Source organism: Argiope bruennichi, chromosome 5 (genome assembly GCF_947563725.1).
Source record: "Argiope bruennichi chromosome 5, qqArgBrue1.1, whole genome shotgun sequence".
Lineage (NCBI taxonomy): Eukaryota > Metazoa > Arthropoda > Arachnida > Araneae > Araneidae > Argiope > Argiope bruennichi.
Genome location: NC_079155.1, coordinates 6405743 through 6430622, shown reverse-complemented (window position 1 = coordinate 6430622; position 24880 = coordinate 6405743). Strand labels below are relative to the sequence as shown.

Genomic DNA, 24880 nt, shown 5'->3' with positions numbered 1-24880 from the left:
TCTTTTGGAAACTCAAATATATTAATTTCACTCTTTCATAACATAAATCTTTTTCCGAATTTTAAAACTTCTCGAATATATTTACATGTTGATGCGATGGAATACAGCTTAAAACACAAAATAATCTGAGATCTAATCTTTTTGAACTGGAAAGTAAATCATTTAAAGTTTCTTATATTTTGTATTTTATGGCAGTTTATGATGGGCGTTTTATAGATGTTCTAAATGAATTATTCATTCCACAGTTCTTTGTTTATACTTTCCCATCTTTTGTCATAATACAAAAGTGATAATTTATGCTGAGTTACATTTTAAATCACGAAACATAAAATTTATATTCTTTAATGATAGCACCAAGAAAAATAGAAATTGCATTTTTATACACACTCTGGTACTAATGATAGAAAAAAATAGTTCCAATAAAGATACAGTATAATAATAGAAAATTATTATTCATGATTAAAATCTTCTTAAAAATTACAAATAAAGGATATATTGGATTTGAGTCTGGAATATAAAGTATATTCTTTGTATATTTTGTAATTCAGAAATAAATATGAATAATCTGATTAGAAAAGAAATGTAATTAAAAATAATTTCTATTTAATACTATTTTTTAATAATTATTTCTAATTCTATTCTTCTGTACATATTTCATTCAATACATTTATAAACATTTTCATATAAAAAGTTAAATTATGTGAATTTTCTTTGTATACATTATTGTTTGTTTCTAAGTAGACAATGTCTATTTTTTTTAAAATTGTAACCAGTGGCATATGTGTATAGTGTCTATTCTCCACACCTGCGTTAAATAGCACTTTGTGAGGGAGTATTTGTATAGTTCCCATGATGCCTTTCAGTTAATAAGACATCACTGCTCTGTGATAGTTCGCTAGCCAATTTGAAACTATGTGATATTTTATTCTTCCATTTTAAGTATTGTGTGTGTAATTTGATGTTTTGTGTGTCTTATGATGTGGAATCGAGGAGAAATATAAATAAAATATGATTCCCAAAGCTGTTGATTTCATCTGCACAACACAAAGAGTCTCTCTTCACTACAAAAAAATTTATTTTGCTTTTAGACACTCATTTTTGATATTATAAAATCAAAATATTAGTTCATTTAGCTGACATTATAACATATAATTTTGATGTTGTCAGTCTGAAAAAAAAGAAACTTCAAATGCACATTAAAAAAAAATAAAAAAATTAGTAGATCCTTCCAGGTTGACACTAAAATATCAATAAGCAACAATCTATATGATTTCATATTAAAATACTGGAATTTATTCAATAAATGTTCAGTTATAACAAGATTTTTATTCCATGTATGTACACATATAATCATTTACATAAACATATAGTTCAGAAATTAGCTGCTATTATTTAATTTGTTTTAATGAAATTAAATTAATTTTAATTTATCTATTTTAAAGCCTTGAACACTGAATTTAAAATTAGCATTTAGTTATAAATTGAAAATAAATTTTATGCATCATTAAAATATTAGTTTTCAAAATAGAATGCTCACATAATTTACATTTTATGCAGTAAATTTTATATGTAAGAAAAAATAACTATATATTTGAATTAGTCATTTAATTATTGTAAAAATAATTACAAAATACATATATGTTCACATAATAGATGCTACAATCAAAATGCAAAATCCTTTAAACACAATCATCGATAGTCCGTTTTTTTTTGTAATTACGGCAGAGAAATTTAATAGCGATTCCAACCAGCCTCATCGTACATTTGTGCTCTTCAAATGCAGAAGGCGTCTGTTGTAAATGAATGCTATGTTCAATGGAATGCTTGTCCAGCGAAATGTAAATGATTCAGCCGAAATTGAAGGACAATCATTCGACAAGCAGTGCATTCGTTCCTGCGAGCACTTACGAAGCTGACAGGCGGTTAATCCACTTTTAATTTATTGCTCCCTTGCCTATGGGAGAGCTTCAATTGGAGTTTGTAACCTAATAAATGCTTAGCCTGCCGAAGAAACCGTCAAGTTGAGATCTAATTAATGGATAAAGACGTAAAGTAATTATAATAATATTGCTGGGTGGAGATGCTATTATTTACGAAACTTTGCTGGCGTTTGAATGCGATCTCCGGCGGGAATGCATTGAGAAGAGGGTTTGCGCAACAAGGGATTCAGTTAACTGTGTTAGTGTCGTGGGGACACGGGCTTTTAACTGATACTGGACCAGCTCATGCGTTATTGAGAGCGGGGGAGTATAAAGTTTCCGCAAGGCTATTTCTCCTTCCCAGAAGGTATTGTGTTTGCTCTTTTGAGAATTTACTTCGCATTAATTGACTGGCGAAAATTAAATGGGGAAAATATTAATGCCGGAATTGGAACGGCTTAAAGTTGCTTTAAGAAGATAAAACTTCTCGGGGAATTTAATTGAGTTCGCAGAATGTAACTCAGATTCTCGTTTTTAATTATGAGAAGCGTTACTATGTGAATATGCATTTCAAGTTATTTATATACTTTTGAATGAGCACTCGGAAAATGTAAAATTATATACTTCGTTTAAAAGCCATTTTGTTGAGAGAACATTTTAACGCATTTTCAATTCTCACTCGTAAACGATTAAAGCAATGAAAGTAAAATTTTAAGTACAGCAATGTATTTTGCTTTCTGTAATTCATCAATCTAAATACTCAGATAACAGATGTCATAAGAATGATATGCAACAAAAAATTGAAATTATATTTTTTGCAAAAAGATTAATTCAAAGTCTACATTAAGAAAATTATACAAAAGAACTGAAAGTTGAGAGATTTTCTGTTTACTGCCAGTTAATTTTAACTCATTACGTTTAGGTGAAACAAATGTTGTACTGACAGAGACTCTTTCATCCCTTTTATCGTAGAATTCAACTTTAAAATTACAAAACTATGTAACTATTCATTCCAATCTAAACTCTAAAATGTTCAAAAATCTCATTTTCTCACAAGTTAACAGGATCAAAAGGGTTTGCAATAACAAAAATTCCTATATTGATGCATCATATAAACTGATTAAAAATTTAATTAAAAATGAATTTCCTAAAAAGTACTGTAATGTCAACTTTTTAATTAAACAAGGTATGGTTTGGAATTAATACTTTAACTAATATAAAAATAGAAATGTCCTTGAATATTAGATCACTCAATAGATGGCGCTGGGAGACTACAATCATTATTTACCTTTAATACGTTAGCTTTGTGTTTTTAAAAAGCGGGGATCACCATCGATAGCTTAAAATTTCCTTGCCTGCTGTTGGTATGTTTCTTTCCTTTTTGTTTTTTCTTTAACTTTTTAAGTGCTTTAGTGTTTATTGTTATTTTGTTATTGTATTTTTACTTATTAGTGGTTATTTTCTTCTAATTTGTTGTTTTGTATTGTCCTTTCTGTTAAAATGGTATATCTCTTAGGTCTATTTTCATGGGATTTTTCGGGTCACGAGGAATCATTATTAGACTTTTGTCGTCATTCCCTCACAGAAAAAATCCTTTTTTTTAATCCCTGCCTGAGGGTGACCCTTGACAAAGACTTCAGGCCGGATTCTTTTTTTATTTGGTTTATTTGATTTTCCTATTAACTTGATTTTAATACTTTTGTATCAATTCATCTGTGTTTTAAAAGTAGCGGCATTTGCACTCTCTAAATACTATGAAGTTTTTCCTGTTCGTTTTTTGGTTTTAGTTTGAATTAGAAATTATTTTTAGTTGCAATTCCGAAACTATTTCATTTCGCTTTCATTTTGGTTTCGTGTTTAATATTTCTTACTTTAGATTGATTACTTATATATATATATATATATATATATATATATATATATATATATATATATATATATATATATATAACAAATTAATATCGCTAAAAGTAGTTAATATTTTTAATAAGCAGTTTCGTACGAAATAATTATACTTTCATTATTTTGTTTAGCTAATAAGATTCGTCTCCTATTGAATTGTTCACCATTCATCTTATTTTGAGCAAATTATTAATTTCTATTATGAGAAGTGTAGTGCATATTCTATGATATAAAGTTAAACAAATAACAGCTGGCTTAATAAAACATACTTAGAAATCTTCATAATACCTTCCAGATTGTTTTACGTTCCACTTACCCTTTAAGTCTCAATGAATTTGCTTAGTGAATTACAACTGTACATTTATATGAATATCTATAAGCAATCCTGGAACAATTCACTAATATTCTATATTTATTCGCCCCTTCAATGATCTGCAAAATGAATGTGTGTTACAAAGATTTAATTCTAAGTAAAGAATAAATTGGTCAAGACCTGAGTTTATTTTAAAATAAATTCAAAAGTTAACGATTTAAATAGATATTTAAATTTCAACAAAATATTTTCAGTTTCAAGACAACTTGATACATTCTTTGAGATAGATATAACAAATCTATCATAAAAGTACAATGTCATAAATACACATATCATAAATAATCAAATTCATACAAGCGAGCATGCGCAGTCGTGGAATAATGATTAAAAAGAATAATATTTGTTTGTGATGGAATCTTTGAAATTGATTTAGTTTTGTGTTATTTAATTTTAACATTATTTAGTTTATTTTTGTGGTCTGCAAAATATGTGTTTCATGTTTATTTTCTTTTTTGTTTTACTAGTTCTAAAAAAAAGCAATCGAAATAGCAAAAATAATTTTTGAATGAGATTGTACCTGTCTAATTAGGTCAATTGAATTTCGAATTGCCATAGCATATTCACTCTTCTGCCTGATTTAACTAGTTTGAGAAGCATATTCGTTGAAACCAGAAAGACTCCATTTAATTTTCAAGTCTCCCCTTCAAAGCAAAACAAAAACCATCTTGTGATGGAATTCGAAATTCAAGCGATTGCAAAATAGTAGACCGATGCTTGCTCCTGCAGTCTCTTTTCAAACAATTCGTCGAGAGGATATTTGATATCGACGATAGTTACATGCTCATGCGGATATTGAAGCCCATACGCACGGTGGATCAACTTTTGAACCTTGCAGTCTCGAAATCTCAATTCTACCACCATACGCCAACCTCACATAAATAAAAAGGAAAACTAAATAAATTTTTGAAATATATATATTTTTTTAAAAAATTAATCATCTGAAAAAAAATTTGACTAGCTTTTTCTTAGGATTAAGCATGGTATTAAAATTTGAATAAAGCCACAGAAGCATTTTCAACTCAGACCGAAAAATTTCATCTCAACCCTTTTTGGTAGGCTGTAGTCGAAAAAATTATTTCTACTAAAATATATATTATATTTTATAAAATAATATATATTTTGTTTTATACATTTGATATTGAAAAATATGTATTATGTTTATTCATTTCTTCATTCTCTCATTTTTAAAAAATGTTGCTGGCGTAAATTTTTCCTGTTTTATGAATTTCATAAAAACATTAATAATTGCATCATATACAGGAAGATAAAGATTAGAAACGACAAAGAGGAGCATTAATCATACATTTTTTTTCTGAACAGTTGCGATTTTAATTGAAATAAAATAAAGAAATTGTTTAATAGTGCAGATAAATTATTAATTATTATCAAAATTTTTACACAATTTAGGAAAGTATTCATATAATGAATACAAACTTTTGTTGAATTAAATTTTAAAATCATTAAAAAAGTAGTTACACACATAATTATTTTAACTTATTTTTTACATAGTAAAAATAAAAAAGTATTAATACTATTAATAATCTTGCGGTTGATCATTAAAACTATAAGGAGTTTTCAAAAATAACATTTAGAAGATCTTAATATAAAAACGGGTGTAAATTTGCGGATTTTGTACGAGCTATTTCAATATTCAAATTTAATATTTCCTTTATTTTTCTTTATGTAAACAATTTGAAAATCAATATAAAAATTTTAGGAAATGTTCAAGAACAAGATTTTAAATTAGCATATCATTCTTTAAACCTTTTGCAATAGAAATATTCAACACTTTTAAGTCATCAAAAATAAAATAATAATCCATTAATATAAAATTGTTCATCACTTTAAGTCGAATAACAGGCAAATTTTGTTCAAGTAATTCATTTTTGCTCACGCAAAATAAATATTATCTTAAATAACCAAATACTGCAAACTAAAGAATGGTTTTGCAAAAGGAGTTAAAAATATTGGTTCATTGAAAACAAAGAAACAATTTATTTGCATTTTACTGAATACTTAATGTTCAAATTTCATTTATAATAATTGCTAACCTCCATAAAGAAAGAATTTAATGACTCAACGGCTTACTTTGAAAAAAATAAGGTATTATCGAAAATATTGAAAATGTGTTTTGCTTTCTTACTATCTACAAAAGATATTCTGTTGTTCTGAATATTTCAGCAGTAATCTAAAGTAATACACATCGATTCCATTTACTTTCTTTTCAGGAGCAGAAATAAAAATTTTCAGTTGAGAATTTTCGTTGAGATAAAAGAATCTTTATTTATTCAAGATATTAAATAATGTGAGTTTATGCTGAGAATTAAAATTTATTCAGAACAAACGAAATAGCAAAGGATATGATTTCATTACGTTTTAATTTTTTTCTGTAGTTAATACAATAAATATTTTTACAGTTTTCGAGATTCAAAATCATGTTAAACAAAAATTACTTTATTTTAACAAATTAGAAGATTATTACTAAAGGGCATTTCGTGTTTTAAAATATTTTATACTTTCAGGTTTTATTAATTCAATATCTAGTGGAACATTACACAAATATGGTATATGAATGGTATATGAATTTTGGTTATGGTATATGAATTTTTAATTAAAAAAAATTTGTTAACATAACTTAGTTTTGGAAAATACAAGATAAGTGGGAAAGAAAATAAATTATGTATACAGGTGAAGCATTTGCAAATGACAAATTCCATATCAAATCTTTTCATCAATCCACCTGACTAAAATAAAAAAAAGGATATTTACTATATAAAAACATTTAAAAATATTAATTTTTAAAATTTTAACTTTTTGGATATTATATATAAATAAAACTGTATTGCTTGAAGTATGTAACAACTAATAATTAGGACAATAATATCAGAATATTTTAAGGATAGAATATAAATATTTTAAAGAACAGAATTCACTGATATTAAGGATTAATATTATAGTTAAAAGACAGGAATAAGCACGATATAATTTGATGTTAAACATAAGAGAAAAAACATAAACGAAAAAATAGAAGAATTGAATTTTCAGACAAAAAATTTTACAAATATCAAATCAATTTTACAATATCAAATATCAATATCAATTTTTATTTTATGAATTTAATATCATGCTGATTATATATATAGTCTATAAACTTTAGCAGTATTGGAAACATCTTCTCTTGATTCTTATTTTTTTTCTGTAAGTGCCTGCTGATATAATTTTCAAAATAATTGATTTTCTCTCAAATGATAAAAACAAACGTTGATAAGAATATTTTTTACTCATTGAATTTGTGCTGCTACGTCATTTTTCAAACGTTCTTTCATGAAAATGGGAAAAAAAGGTTAAACCTGTGTACTGAAAGGCATACAATTTTAAAAAATAAAATATTTGCCTAAATACCAATGACTCTTTGTACATGTACGTATTATATGCAAATATATATGCTATTCGAATGCTATTGCAAAGCGAATTAATGATCCATTTCTTACGATAGAATGCCTTTCTGGAAGTACACTTGTTTCTGCGTCGTAAAATTTGAAATTTATGTCATTAAAATTATAAATAAATGTGATATAAAACTTGTGAAGCACATCAAAATGTTATATTTATATCGGCCAATTACTGTTTCAAATCGTGTTGCCAAGTGATAAAAGCTAATGCATTAGTCAATGGCAAATCATACTGACAAAAATTAGAATACTGACTTATGAATTATTCTTCTAACCTTCAGGTTATGAAAAGAGCTAAATAAAACTGTTTAACAAATAAACTGTTTAAAAAACAAATAAAAACATGTTTTTTATACGTTTAACTTTTGTTTACAATATAGAATTAAAGTAGCTGAATAAAAACTTTCGGTCAAATATTTCAATGATTTTCTAAAGTAATTTACTCATGATAAACTTCTCTAAAATATGTAGGAAAAATTTATAAATGAACTAAGCGAAACACAACAACATTAACCATGAAGATAATTTATTCACTTTTTTATGAATTTCCTTTTTGTGAGACTAATTCTGAACTATGAGCATGTGTTTAACCAAACTTCTGGTTAAATATTTATTTCTTCCAAGCAGAGTCAGTCATTTTTTTTATAAGTTATCTCCAATTTCAGAATAAATTATCATAGCTCTTCATAGGAATCGCTCTTTTATAAAAAAAGATTTCTTTATTTTTTTTAACTTCATCAAATAGAATTCACCGAAAAAAATGTATTTAGTTTTTATCTGTTTATATTATTACGGCATAACGACATCATTTGTGACTGTTTTTCCAACTGTAAATAAAATGCTGCAGTTTTTCATCACCTGGACAGCTTTATAGTCTCGGCTTTAAATAAAAGCGTCATTTTGAACTAAACTTTGATCACAGATCATTAACTCATATCCACGATCAAGCTGTTAAGATTTATGGGATAAAGACCGAATTCAAGCCCATTTATGCTGAAACAATTTTTGAGGTACATTTGCGATATTGATCGAATTTGATGCTTAAACTGGACCGTGTCAGTTTTTTTAGCAATGAACATGTTGTCACTTAAAAGCAACAAATACCTTGAATAAAAATAAAGATATACGGAAATTTCCTCTTTATCAAATTTATTCAGATTTTTTATTGCTAAAAAATCAAAAACCTGTTGAACATATATTTATATACACTGAGTCGCACGTACGCTGCATAAAAGAATCGTTTTTCATGTATTTGAAGTGACAAAGATGGTATATGATAAAGGCATTTTAGTTTAAAGCTTAGACATTGAAAAATTGGCCTGGATTTCTTGGTATTCAAAAATTCTTTCTTCACCCAATATACTCCCGAGGGAACTGCAAATGACATTGGCGCTTGTATATCAGATGAGTAATCATTGCTTGATTTTACATTACTGACATCCTTGTAAATTATTGAGTACTTTTTAAAAACCACTCTTTGTTTATATATTATCGGAATTTCACATTTCTCAGAAATCTCTTCACAAACAAAATAATTCAAGAAGATTTTAGTATGCGCGATAGATGTGAATTAAAAATTGTCCGAATTTTTTTATTATCATAATTTTTTTTTCTTACCTTCTTTATTAATTCGTGAGATCGTATTAATCCATCTATAAACTATTATATTAAATAGATTAGTTTGAATAGTTAGAAGATAATAATTCAAATAATATAATAAATAAAATTTTAACAATGCACTTAAAAAATACTAAAAAAATAATGTTTGAAGATTTCGAACAACACACACACACACACACACACACACACACACACACACACACACACACACACACACACACACACACACACACACACACACACACATATATATATATATATTCATTTTTCAATGCAAACAAAATAAATAATTTTACGAAGTACATGCGTCATCTCCTATTATTTTATTATTATTAATCATTAATTTATTATTTTCTACACTATTTTTTTATATTGTTCTTTAAGCTCCTGAAATTCTTACAAATGCATTTCTATTTCAGAAGTAAAAATTAAGAATATAGTTTATTTTACTATAGCAATTTTATGAATGCCGAATATAACATTTAAACTCGGTAGGGTTTTTAATTTTCCTTATGATTTTCATGTTTACGTATATAAAAATAAAATATGTTGAAAAGATGAACCATTATATTTTTTTCCTAAAATATTTTTCGTCGCTCTAAGAGACTTGACATAGCATTTCTCTTTAATAGAAACAATAACGTGAATTTCTTTTTATTAAGTATATAGAGAGAAGTATGTAGCAAAGAATGATTTTTCGTAATAATTACAAATACTTAGGATAAAAAAATGTTCATGCTTTCTTAGTAATGATAGAGTGTCTTGATAGCTGAAAGAAAGTTCCAAAATTTGCACTGGCAGACTTTCAATGATATGCTAATTAAATCTTTTCATTAAAATTGTCATAATAATTAAAGTGGTAAATACAATAACATTCTCGAATAAAATTATAACCTAATTCGTGTAATTTCAAAAAAAATTAAGAACTTTAGGAATAAGAATTAAAATATGTTTCCAGATATTCGATTATTTTCGCATTTATGATTTTATAAAGATTAAAATTTTACAAGCTATTATTTGCCAGTCAAGTGGAAATAAATTCAATTCATAGAAATTATTCTCCTTCAAAATTTAATTCACAAAGTCTCTTAAAAGTCCTTTGTTTCAAATTAAAATATTTTTGAGTCAAAACAATTCTTTCAATAAACTTCAGAGAAATAGCTAAAAGGCATAAAATGGAAAAATCAGCTTTTTGAAGGGAACACCACTTGAAAATTCACGCAAATTCTTAATTCTTGGAATTAAGTCTTCTGGAAAATGAAAGAATGTTTCTCTGCAATTATTTAAGCAAACTAATTCTCACTACTATATTTACCTAAGTCTAGATCTCTTTCTGATCAGTGAAACAGAGAATTTGTCTATATATTTAAGTTTATGCACAATAGAAAACTTAAAACTTGATTAATTAATTACTTTTTTATGAAAAATTGAGACTTTATTCTTTTGGTGACAGAGAAATGTAACTGATAAGTCGCGCTTTGATAATACTTTAATTTATTTATTGAATAAGGATTGTTACAATCATCCTTTACACTCATACTTACTATACCTACAATAAGGTAGTTTATATACTTTCTTGTTATCTTTTTAATATCATTAAAAACTGCAGAATATATGCATGACCTTTCTTGAATTTACAAACGGAAAATTAGTCTAAAAATAATATAAATAAACAGAATAAAATATATATGTCATTTTATTTCATACAGAGTCTGCCAACTTATGACCATTAGATTTACTTATTATCCTTTAACAATAAAAATTTGAAAAAAAATCAAGAGCCTTTTTTACAGCAAAAAAAATAACAGATTCATTTAGAGGACAGAGTTAAACAAGAAAAATTTACTGAAACAGTTTAAAATTGTTTCAATTTTACAAATCATAATTTTTTATAACTGTATTTCTTAAACTTAAATAATTATTAAACATTTCTGAGAAGATACATATATGAATATATGATACAATTATTGAAATATTAGAAATAGTAATAATTTTTTGTTAAATGCTTGGCTGGAAAATTTATTCAGACTCAGGGTTTTAGATACTAATTAGAAAAGAAATCTTTTGTATTCTGGCATCTGTTAAATATTTTACATCTGTAATTTTTCAGCCGCATATTCATTCACGTAGCATTCATAAATAAAGAGAATTTAATCTCTGTTTTGTAACCCCAACTCAAATGATCTTAGTTTAAAAAATAAATTTCGAGTAATCAAAACAAAATAACAGTTTAAAATTTTTTTAATTGTTTAATCTTTAAAAAATTAATTAATTATTAAATTATTTACATTAAATTTCAAAATTATTCTTTTAAAAATATTTCATTTTATCAAGATTTTGTCAGCTATGCTAAAATTTGCACAGTTATAAGGAAACTTTACTTATTTTTTATATAAAAACTTCATTTTTGAAATTCAAAGAGAATTATGTCAAATGATCTTTGAAAAACGTAACACAAAAATAATTTCAGGGATTTAAAAAATATTTCATTTTATCAAGATTTTGTCAGCCATGCTAAAATTTGCACAGTTATAAGGAAACTTTACTTATTTTTTTATATAAAAAATTCATTTTTGAAATTCAAAGAGAATTATGTCAAATGATCTTTGAAAAACTTAACACAAAAATAATTTCAAGGATTCTTTTTTTGTATTATTTTAAATATCTCACTAGAGGCATCTTTTCAGTTTATTTATTTGAATTGATTCATTTGTAAAGGAATTAGCTTTTTAAGATAAGAAAAAGAAACGAAAGAAAGAAAGGCAACAAGTATGAAATTTAAGCAAAAAATAAATGCATCACAGCATCAAAATGGAAATCTCTAGATAACAGCGTTAATTAAGATTCATGAGGATTTTCAAAATAGGAATTTAATATAGAACTATCATGAAAGTTCTAAAATGTGTTTCCTAGCATAGAAAATCATCTAATATATAAAACACATCCAGAAAAGAAAACATTTTATTTAGTTCTTCTAGAGACTCGTGTATTTTTATGTTTTTCAATCTAATAAATTAAATGCGTAATGAGAAAGCGTCACAGTATTTTTATGCTTTTTTTGTTACTAATATTATTTTCATTGTACATTTTATCTTAAAGTATTTTCTCCGTGAGTTCTGATACAGGCTTTATTAAATATTAATGAAGTAGAAAATAAATAACTCAACGAGAACTAAACATTTAAGTACAATTGTAACAGTACGCTGGTTAGCATAGATTCATAAACATCAGTTTTTTCGAGTCATAATTACTTGCAATAAATATCAATAATCTGCAATATTTGTCTATTAAACACTAAGCATATTTAGCATTAATTTTTTATTGTTATAAGAAATTTAAAACATTTTCTTGGGTATATTCCATACTACTACGAAATGTGTTTAGAGTATTTTCATAGAATTGTTTTATAAAATTTTTTAAAAAAAGCTGTGAAATTTAAAAAAAAAATCTACTGTAGATTTGTTGACACCATTCATATCCGCAGAAATTCAATTTTGTAATATCTTAATTCAATGTTTTGCCATATAAATGCACTAGAACTTCAAACATGTCTATAGTTGCGTGTTCTCTATGACTATACACATTTTCAAAACTTTTCAGAGATTATTCATCGAATACACGCTTAGGAAATTTTTGGAAAGAAAAAGGATTATACATTATATAAATAAAACGCTGTGAATAATTAAAATTAAATTATTTATTAGTTTATTAAAATAAATCTTTAAAAATCATTTTCACAAATTTTTAATATAGTTGCATTAAGAAATAAAATGAAACATCTGAGGAAAAATTATAATGATTCAAAATCTCTGTTTCTAATGAAATTAATACTGCTGATCACGTTTTGCATTTTAAATCGAGATCAGTTATCTCTCCTTAAAAGTTATCTCTCCTTCCGACAAGGCTCAAATGTTGTACTTCCTTATTATAAAATTATTTCCAAAAGTATTTGACTTCAAAATGACTATTTTAATATTCAATTTTAAATGTATTAATAGTCAACTATAATTGTCTTTGATGGCGACTGTAAGATATTAGAAAACATACTAATTATTGATAATGATTCAGAGAATCATAGCTCTTTAAAAACAACACTGCAGGTCACGTTTTGCGTTCAAAGTCGACATCAATTGTTTCTTCTTAAACCCAATCCAAAATGCGATCTTGCAACGAAGCCCGAATCATTTGCTGCATCCCGCTTCGTGTCAAGGTGGACCCAACTAATTAGTCTCGTTATTGGAGAGCAATTCGCCACAGTTTTCCATCATGTTGAAATTGAGTCATCTGGGCTCATATTATGTTACTAATGACCATTCGTGTTTGATGTGAGCACGGGATTTGCAGAGCTCTCTGGGGCATATTTAGTTACAAGTGATGATATCTATCTTCCCCGATTTCGTGTGGGGAGTTGAATCTCTGACCCGTGGTCAGAAGACAGCTAGGAGAGTCGCAGACTAACTGCGTCAATTTACCTAGTTATTAATAGCGAGGTACGCCAATTATTTCAAAATCTTATTGCCGTTGCAATGTTTAATTGTGTCTATTTATATCATTACCAAAACAAGAAGAAATTGGAATAAGGGGAATAAAGTCGGAATCTGGAAATTATTAAAGAGGCGATTGTTTTCATCAACATTCAAAAAATGACTCATGTAAAGGTTTTCAATTATAAAACAAACATGTTTTCAATTATAAAACAAAACAAACAGTTCCATCAAGTTACTTTTATCTATTATCTTAATAATTTGTGTTTTTATAATTTAAAATAATTGTATATTGAAATATTAAACAAGTCTGACTCTATTTGATTTAAATAGCAAACTACCCAAATACTGATAACAATTTTAAAGAAATTTTTAGTGATAATAATTCAAAAAAAAAAAAAAAAACGCTGGATATTTGAGTAAAATTCTCGAAATCTTTTTGGATAAAGTGCACAAATTGTTATAAATTTAATTTTAAAATGATTTTTATTATTTTTTTAAGTTAAGAGACAAAAATCAGTGTTTAATTTAATTTTACCTTTAAGAAATTAAGTAAGGAATATTTTTTTTGCCTTTAATACGTTCAAGAGCTTTATAATTGTTTAAATTTTGTCAATTAATTGTCATAATATTAAATACTTGCAATGAAACTAGTAAATTAAACTTGTAATATAAAAAGTGATTTGCGAATGTATTTAGATACATGAATAAGAAGAGAATATTTGCAAATTCTCTATTTTTTTTTTTTTTAAACAAACGCAAGATTTAATTTAATGAACTCTCAATGCCAAAAATTCAAGTTTAAAAACATAATCTTTGGAAATGCAGATATTTTTTTATAACTTATACTTAAATATTGCACAAAATGTAATGAAATTTTTTTTAAAAAGTAGATATTTCAGAAAAACACCAAAAACATACGGTCTGAAAATACTGAAAAATACTAAAGATGTTGATTATTTAAATACGAAAAGTACTGATTCATAATATTTCAACCAGCTTATGAATGTCGAATGTAAAATGCAAATTATTCTAGAAAACTTTTTATTATATAAAATCAAAATCAATGTTATTTTCTCAAAACTTGCGTGACATTTCTTGGACCAAATATTGTCTCATCTAAACAAATTCTAGCATCATATACAGTCCTAGAAAAACAGAAGTCGATATTATCAATTGCAAATCTTTCAAATCGCTGAAATTCTGAATCACCGAGAAGTCGAAAGCAAGCAAATTTCAATTCATACTTATTTTAATAAATATGAACTGAAAACATGATGCTAATAATGCATCGATTAGTATGTCTTAGAAAACAGCAACTTTAATAGCAAAATATATAACCTAGGTGTTGTAATTTTATGTGAAGGATTAGACTATTATGAGAAGATAAAGCACATAATTTCATTCAGAATATTTTTCTGATGAAAGCAGGTATCAAAAACTGAGTTTTGTTCGAAATAATATAGAATATATATTTTTTCAACGAAACTTTTGTTTAAATACACCGTCGTCAGATGAACTATTTCAAAATGAAAGCATTTGGCTAAAGCAAATCTTCGAAGCTTCTGATATTATATATTTCTGAGAAAATCAATGCACAAAATCGCTATCACCGTAATAATGACAAAAATTAAATGAAACTGCAAATAATACATTGGAAATACTAGATATTGTTGTCATGTTTATAACTGCACCAAAGTTTCTAATTCAAAATATATTGAGATATCCATAACCATACAGAAATCGGCTTCAAATATTTCTTCGACAGTTGATAAATTTATTATATATGAAAAGTTTAATATAAATTAAACATACATCCATTTTGGATATTTGGTGTAAAGATTCAGAGTGTGTCATAATATTTAGAAATCGAGAGATATTGCTAAAAGTCTTACTTTTAAAAGAATCCCATTATCAATGGTATTGCCAATTTGCTAAAACTAAAAATTAATCATCAAAGAGAGGGTAAAATATTGTAGCTTTAATTTTAATAACTGAACTTAGTTAGATTCTATTAAAAACTGACTTTAAATTTAGATATGACAGAAAATACTACTTTTTAATGCATGTTTAATATAAATTATTTTTATTTTCTAATTCTTGTCACTAAAAATATTTACTACCTGTGAATAGCTTATTTTATACAAAATAATAACAGTTTATGAAATCACTGACAGTTACAGTGATTTCATACTCATATAATCGGTATAAAAGCGTTAGCAAATATTTTTATGATAATTAAGTTAAGCTATTTACCTTATTAAATAACGGCTATTTTTAAATTAAGAGCTAATTTAATTAAGAAATAAAGAATTAAAACAAATTGATAATTTCAAGAAACTACCATTTTTAATTTCTTGAATTCATTAGCTATTCAAAAATATTATTTCATTTTAACAAGCGGAAAGCACTTAACAAAATTTGTTTTTCAACAAGTTCATTGCAGAGCTGGTTTATTTCCAGAATTGCCAAAAGGAATTTTGACACTCCACAATTATTTTAATTTTTATTCGCTTCTTTCAGTAGCATGTTTCCAAAAATTAAATAAGAAACTGTAATATCTGATTTATTAATATTAGCAACGCATTAAGCATGAATCTTGAATGCATAAAAATTTTAAACAGAAAACAAATAATGGGATAATGACTTGGAATTAATGGCAATTATTCCAAGAAGAATTTTACTTGCTGAAAACACATCAAAATAAATCAAAAGATGTAGCCACGTTATTAAAGAAGAACATTTCTTGGAGTAATAAATGATTTAATTTAATGGCGTAATTAAATGAAATTATCGTAATTAAAATAAATCGTATTAGATCGATGCAAGCGAAGTTGAAGTTATATTTTGTGATATACTTTTGCACTACAAAATTGAAGTTCTCGTATACATCAATTTATTCAATCAAATTACTTAGAATTACCTCTTTTATTTAAAATGAAATTTTGGGTTATGTTCAATTTATCCTTATTTATGGGAACGTGTGTCTTTTCTCAGGAAAAAGTGCAAACGCTCCTTTCCTCTTGGAAAGTAAACGACTTAAAGTTAGTTTGAATAAAATGAAATGATGTTAATAATTATTAGAAAGAAGTACGATACATTGATTTATTATGAAATGGCCATGTGAAATGCTACTTGGATTAATATTTAGAAATAATGTATCCATTTCAGATAGCTGACTGTAAAAAGTAATTTGGACAGGACCGCCATTTATATTTATTTATTATGAAAATGAATATGTGTTTGTGTAAGGGGTGGGGAGTGGGATGCTCCACAAGTTAAAATGTTAGACAAAAGTCACCAAATGTGGTAAATATATGCTTTGGAGGGTGGGAATGTGCCCTTCGAAGCGATTTCTTTGCAACTATAATTAAAAGTTTAATTAATTAAAAATTAAGTGAGATTTTGGCGTTTTTCCACTATCACAAAAAAACATTAAAGGCGCAAAAGTAAATTTTACATCATTTTAAAATTTAAAAATATCATCAATTCAATGAACCAATTTTTTAATATATAAATTAAGTTGAACTTCAAAAAAATTATTTTAACATATTTTCTAACAATGTATTTTATACAAAATAGAAATAAAAAATTAATCTGAATAAGTATATTTTACGTATATGTGGAAAACTTTTCTTTCATCAGTGTGTTGTCATAACGTATACAAGGCTCAAATTAAAAAGTCAAGTAAATTCTTGTTGCAAAACTAAACCTAGAAAAGTGCAATTTTGTGCAAATGCAGATAAAAAAATGAAATAAACATGAAGCATGGTTTTTAATCGAAAGATATTTCATATTTTATATTTTCATTTGGTCATATGAGCCTATTTAATAAAATATTGTTAAGATATTAATATTTTATTAAAACCATTGTTCCACCAATTTCTGGCTAAAATTGAATGAATTATGAAGATTTGAATGTTAATCTTATAAAAACGCATGATTTTATAGAACTTCAATGATTGTTTCAAATAAGATGAACCAGTCAGCTTCAGAAGTCTTCTCAAGATACTTAAAACTTCATTATTCGGTCAAATATAGACATAAAATATATAAGCATTTATTTTTTATTTATTTATTTACTTTTTTTTTTTTTTGCTTAAACCTTAAGAATCTTAATCTTAAGAATATTTGACTGAATATGATTACTTATGACCAAAAGATTTTATAAAATTTAGAACTTTAACATTTTTTTTCTGAAATCCAATTACAATTTAAAACAAAATAAAAAATAGTATTAACTAAGTCATTTTAATCTTTTTGAAGGTTAAAGCTCGTCATAAAAATTGAATTTTATGGTAAATCAAAATATTTTTTATGAATTATTCATTGAGATATTTTATGAATTATTTTTTAAAAAAAGGTAATAAAAAACGTATCTAAGACTTCAATACCGAATGATTCAGTTTCCTGTACTCATATTAAAAAAAAATGTTTTATTTCTACAAAAAGTTTCTTGCATTAAATGAATTGAATCATTTCAACTCCAATCATAATTTAATTTCAAATGTTTACTGAAATTGACAGAAAATCAGAAATACACATAATGCAATTAACAGAATGACGCAAGGCTTCTATAATGGTATGAGTTGTATGAAAATAAAATAAAAAACTTTAACACTAAAATTAATTTGCCGAAGACGCTTTCAAGAAGCATGTGCTATAAAATATTACATGACAATTTACACGATCATTAATCTCGGTGAAGCAACTTGTCGCCAAAGTTGGGAAAATAAAAGGCATAGAATTCCATTCAAATCACTAAGAAATACATGGATTATAAGGAATCGATTGTATGACACTTAATTAAGAATTGTAATCAAAGCCGAGAACATTTCCAAGTTCTATATTTTCCATTAATAATATGTAATATCAATAATGATATAATATCGAATTATCTACAAAATATGAAATTGATTAGGTTAAATTCCTATGTAATGTTCCGGTCGCTGTGCTTGTAGATTGAGGATTGTCATGCACAGAGTCACGGAACATTAAATCAGCTGCAGCTTATAATGTTTCACCTTGTTATAGTATAGACGTGTGAAGAGGAAATGGCTCTCTGATAACTCTCCTAGATGAAGTAAATTTATGTTGACGTAAAACATATCAAAGACGCAGAGCAAATTTAATTTTTGAATACATTGTAATAGACACGACGTCGTAGCACATTTCAGGAAAAACTCTCCTGGATTTGACATATTGTAGGCAGCAATGCTTGTTTTCTGATTGAACTTCAGTGTGACGTTTGCACCTCATATCCTTCGTGTAGCTCAAGAATGCCTTGATGTAATAAATATAAGCAAAATAAAGTTGACTCCAATTTACCGTGCATTTCTATAAATCGAAAAAAAAAATAATTTCACTGGCATTCTTACATAGCAATAAAGTCAGTCAGAAATATAGTAATGTGGATTAAGCGTAATAAGCCAGGAACGATGCCGTATTACATGTACGATAAATTTAATATTTTATATTTTTTATTCGCTAAGTCATATTCCATTATTTTTTTTTATTTAAATGAAGCTTGTTATATTTTCTGTTTTAGTTAATTTCTAATTTTTCTATATTTGAATTTTGCAATATTCTGATTCAGAGATACATTTTAATTTCCATAAATTCATTAAATATTGCTTTTTTAATAAAATTCAAGAACAGGACCTTGCGCTTACAGGTATTATTGCGCGAATGCATAACTTATGCTTTTTATGAGTTCATAGTGCTTATAAAATGAATTATATCTTCAATTATTTTAAAAGATAAAAATAGAATTTTTACAAAATATAAGTAATAATGAATGCCGTAAACTGATATTGAAAAAATATTAATGATACTATATAGTTACAATTAAAATCTTCGGCATCGAATTTCACATTTTCAAAATATTTTCCTTATAATAAGCGCTTGCATGAAGTTCTAATACATATTTATAATTGACGGCAAGATAACTTAAAAAATTGTAATTCATATTTAATGAATTAAAAATGGGACGTAATCATTCCTATTTCAGGTGAATTATCAACTTCACAAAGAATGAAAGGGAAGTATTTTGAAGGTTTTTCAAAGAATCCCCAATAAATTATTTATAAACAATGAAAGACAATTTTAGGTTTTATGGAAGAAATACTGTAGAAAAAGAAGGTTTTTTCTTTATTTTTCGACAAATACAATATATCCATGTAATATTATAGAAAAAAAATATAACTAAAAATAACTACACCTCATACAAAGGGAGAACCAACATATATTTCTAGTAAAAGAACATCAGAGATGAGTCCACATTAAATTGGTTCGTATTCCTTAAGAAAGTCGTAAATCTTCTTTAAGATTTTTAAAGAACAAATGAATTAATGTAAAGTTTAAATGAATTAATACAATTTATGATTTAAATACCGCAAGGCATTTTTTAAAAAAAATATGTTCTTCAGAATCAGTCGTAATACATACAGAACTACCGAAAACATTCGAACATAAAATTGCATTTTAAATTAATTAATATAAAATTCAAATCATGTAGAAATAATATTCTTCAAGAGTAGCACAGTACCCTACTTCAATTTTAGGGGGGAAAAACCCCTAAGAAAATTGAAATTTTGAAAAAAAATTAAGCCTATTATTTTACACCGAAATAAGCAGATTACTTTGAATTGCGGTTGAATAATAATTTATGCGAAATTTCTATCAAGAACATTTGCAGTTATTTCGATTTTAACAGAAAAGAAATTCTGTAAACGGTTAATAGTTAAATAAAAAATAAAGCGATTAAGTTCATGCAAATATATTTTGACCTTCGAAATAAAAGAAACTGAAAACTACATCCGTTAGAATAGTCTCCAGATTGTAATTCATACTTTCAATAACAAATGCTTTAATATAGCTCTCACAGTATTTTTTGACGGATTTAATGTACTTTCTATTTTAAAACATAGGGAATTATCGCTTTTGAAATATGCGACTAGTGCACTTAATGTGATAGAAAACCTAATGAAACACTATTCAGCTGTTTTTTTTATTTTACGCTTGATTCCTCTTTTATGAAAGTACCTTTTTATTACTTATTTATTTTGTAATTCTGTCAGATTAAAATGAAACATGTTTTAATTCACTCTATGAAATCGTTAGAAAGAATCTATAAATATTTCTGAACTCATTTTCATCTTTTTTTGGAAAATTATATTAACTTTAAATCCTTCAAAAAATAGTGCTCAAAATTTTGTCATACAAATGATAAAATCTATAATTTTTAACACTTTAATACAATATTCGAAGTTATAGGTAATATATGAAATAAAGCAAGCACTACACTTTTGTTAAAATGCATTTAAATATTGATTACTCTTACAATTTTAAATTGCTATTTTCAATTTAAAGAAATTTTTACATATATTAATGTTTTACATCAGGTATGAGTAATTTCCACGAGGCAAGAATAAATAAATAAAAAAAATTACAAAAAATTGACAGAAAATAATTTTTTTCATTCATAATTAAATTTACGAAAAAATAAATTTCACTTGAGAAAAAAGAATTAATTATAAAATCAATTTAACCCTGCAAATTATTTATTTCCAACTCTTTTTTTAAAAACTTTACAAACGACGTTTGTGCTTTTGAAGTATGTTAAATTTTTATTTAACACATGAATAAATATTAAATATATATTTATTTAATATTTGAATACAAATCGAGTTTATTTATTTTTCTCTTAATTTCCTTACATATGCTCATCATCTTTCATAAAAGCAATAAGAAGTTTTAAAATATACATATAAATACTTGCTAAAAATTAATTGTAGAGGTAAACTAATTCTAATATTTTAATTTTTATAATGTTTGAAATATTCATATTTGCTAATTATCATTAGACAACAACAACATTTTTACCAAGTCAAAAATTTTCCTGACTGTTTTGTGCAATCAGAAAATACAAATATGGAAGTTATGAATCAAGCCACTCATGCACTGTAGAATATTCTTTATGATACAAGCTGTCATTTAATGTATGCGAAACAATAAAGGATTTATAGAAACAGTTTAAAATCAAAACATATTCAACAAGAAATGAAAAATTCGTTTAATTACGGATACGATTCATGGTCGATTGTACCCCAAATGAACAAGACTATTTTTATTTGTTGAAGACAATTTATAGTGGCATTAAAACTATTACTTTCATTATAATGTAATTAAATCACTAAAATAAAGTTTTTGTAAATATAATTTAATTTCATCGAGCAAGATAGCTTTATTTACAGGATTCATAATGATAATTACTAGTAATAATTCCATTACGCCTACATTCAATAATTATTTATTTTGTCATAAAGAGCCATTCTTCATGCTACTATTTGAAACTAATACACATTACGTTCTCGAAGAACTACGAATTTTCATATCAGCCAAATAAAAACTAATACAACTTAATAATACTACAAAATAATAACTAATACTAATTAATAATATTGTTTGAATTTTAATTATATCTGTTCTAAATAGCAAAGTTGGAACTGTCATATTCTCGTGCATGGATTCAAATGAATTTCTTAAATTAACGTTTTTCATAATTTTATAAGGCCAACTTCTAAACTAATGTTTTAAAGGGCAATGTATCTTTAGAAGTTCAAATGATGTAACGAACTAAATGCAGAGTCATGGAGTAATGCATATTTGTCTATTTTTATTCGCATCTATTCATTCATCATTTCTATTTCTATTCGCAATTTTTGTTTCGTTCATTAAAATTAAATGAATGATGTCTATAACAGGAAGAAATTAGTGCTTCTAAGATATCATTGTTTTCTGAAAATAATGTCAAACGTTTTTAATTAAAATGTAACAAAAAGAGTTTTTGATTTGAACATACTCAACATATTATATAGAAGAATTATTTTCTAAGCTTAAAATAATAAAACTAACAAAGATGTTAGGAAAATTATTTTTTTCTTCAATCTGACATGGAGTTTATATGTATTTATTTCTTTATAGAATTATGAGTTGTTTTTTTCTGTAGTACAGACGCAATAAATATATGGAATTATTTCATAATTAATTCCATAAATCAAATTTCATGTTTTTTATGGAATTAATTCGAGAATAAAAATTATATGTAATTTCTTTTATTGGTTCATCATGTGACAATTTTTTTTCTTCAATTTTTCTTTTGTCGAAGCATTATACACCATAAATAATGAATATATGGTCATATTGAGTTTCTAAAGTAAATATTATTTGCTATTGAATTATTAATTTTCTGACTAATGAAACTGCTGCGATATTATTTTTTAGTTAATTTTAGTAGTTTTAGTATATTAGTATTTAACTATATATACTTTAGTATATAATTAAATTTGTTAGTATTTGTAGTTGATTTTAGTACCCAACTTTATTCAAAAATATTGCTTAGTTTTTATGCTTTAAAAATGAAAAAAAAAATCAATTGCAATTTGAAAATTTCAAATGCAATAAAATTTAGTAATATAATTTAACTTATATTGTATTCATTTCGAATAACATTATACTCTAAAAATACAAAAAAACAATATCAGTCCAATTTTGGTTCATTTCAGATATAACAAATGATTAATGATTCTTTTATGACAGTTTCAATTTGCATGTATTATTAATATAGAATATTAAAATTTTAGAAATAAATTATGCTTTAAAAATTATAATTAATTATTTTAAAGTTATTGATAAAAAATTATTGGTTCTTACAATGCTGTCCAATTACTTCGAAACTATCTACCATCTCAATTTCTAAAAGTGTAAATATTTAACTACTAACTACATATTAAAGCATCTGTAGCTTTAAAAAAAATCAAAGAATCAATCAGTAGTGAATATGTTTATATTTTGTAGAATTTTCGTCCGATGTTTGAGTCTAATCATCTAAGGAATAACATCCAGAAAACTTCTATAATCCAATGAAAACTTACCTTCAGCACGTCCGAAGGAATAACTTAGTTCCATTGTTATTAGGATGCAAAAGAAAGTTATCCGAGCAACTTGCATCACTTTCACTACCGGCTCTACTTTTCTATGGTAACGAGCCATATTCACTTATAATCTTTGCAAGGCGATAAGAGAAAGATAAACACAAACAATGAAGGGTTATTGTATCGGTTTCAAGCAACTTAACTGTTTGCAATCTCTTTAAAAAATTCAGCAAATCAGAATTTAAATTTTCTGATGTTCCTGTTTTGTTCCAATAGTGTCAGACAGATGATTTAAGAGAATGAATGTGCACAGTTAATACACAAATATATACACTAAATTATTGTCACAATTTTTCTACTTAAAAATCAACTAATCAAAAAGCGATGCTAGGCGATAATTATTTATTAATATTCAGATTAAATAGGAAATATTGGTGTTTCTAATGTGTTTCTTTTTTTTCTAAGATGTGACTATCCTGAGTCACAGAAGAAAAAAATTAATCAAAGATGTGACGACTAAAATAATGATTATCAGTCGGTCCTACTTCACAGTTTTCTTTATCCAGTTTGAGATATATTTCCACAGAATCCATTATCTCTGTTAATAGCACAACAGCGGTCACTTCACAATGTGCACTTTATGTTCCAAGAACGATATTAAAAATCACAACAACATTAACATTTTAATGTGAGGACTTTCCTATAAACTTTTCCACGAAATTATTCTCTGATTGCAGGAACACCCGACAGCAGCGTTCTGCACATTTCTGTCTTGAAATATAAATATGAAACCGAAAGTTTTGCCTGCAAACTTTTTTTTTTTTGAGATAAGACCAAAAGATTGCGGATCGGAGAGGTCCCAAGCACTGCGGATAAGTCCCGTAACGTTCCAGGCAGGACTCGCACGGCACTGGCCGGTCGATCGTTTCTCTACAAAGGTAGGGTTGTCACATTGCGCCAAGGGACGTCTGTAAGCTGCCGCCAAGATCTCGCCAATGCGGTCATAAAGGGAGAACTATGGAACACACGGATCCTTCAATCCTTATGTGATGCGTAGAGGATTTTGGCGCGAGCTGGTAGAATGCGGCAAATCGTTAGATTGTTTTCATGTAAATGTATTTTTGAAGAGTTCCGCGCGCTATCCATTATTTTACAATTGTTCTATTCGTGTAGTTATTGTCTCATGCATCGCCAA

At 26.1% G+C, this 24880-nt stretch overlaps 1 protein-coding gene across 2 annotated transcripts in view; it reads right to left on the bottom strand.

The window, feature by feature from the left end:
* Positions 1 to 24588, bottom strand: part of LOC129969387 (hemicentin-1-like) — a 423763-nt gene extending 399175 nt beyond the window's left edge. For both annotated transcript variants that reach the window (XM_056083948.1, XM_056083949.1), the window contains exon 1: positions 23686 to 24588. In XM_056083948.1, the coding sequence (XP_055939923.1) occupies positions 23686 to 23803 (118 nt within the window). In that variant the 5' untranslated portion in view covers positions 23804 to 24588. The remainder of the gene's footprint in view (positions 1 to 23685) is intronic.
* Positions 24589 to 24880: the final 292 nt, after the last annotated feature.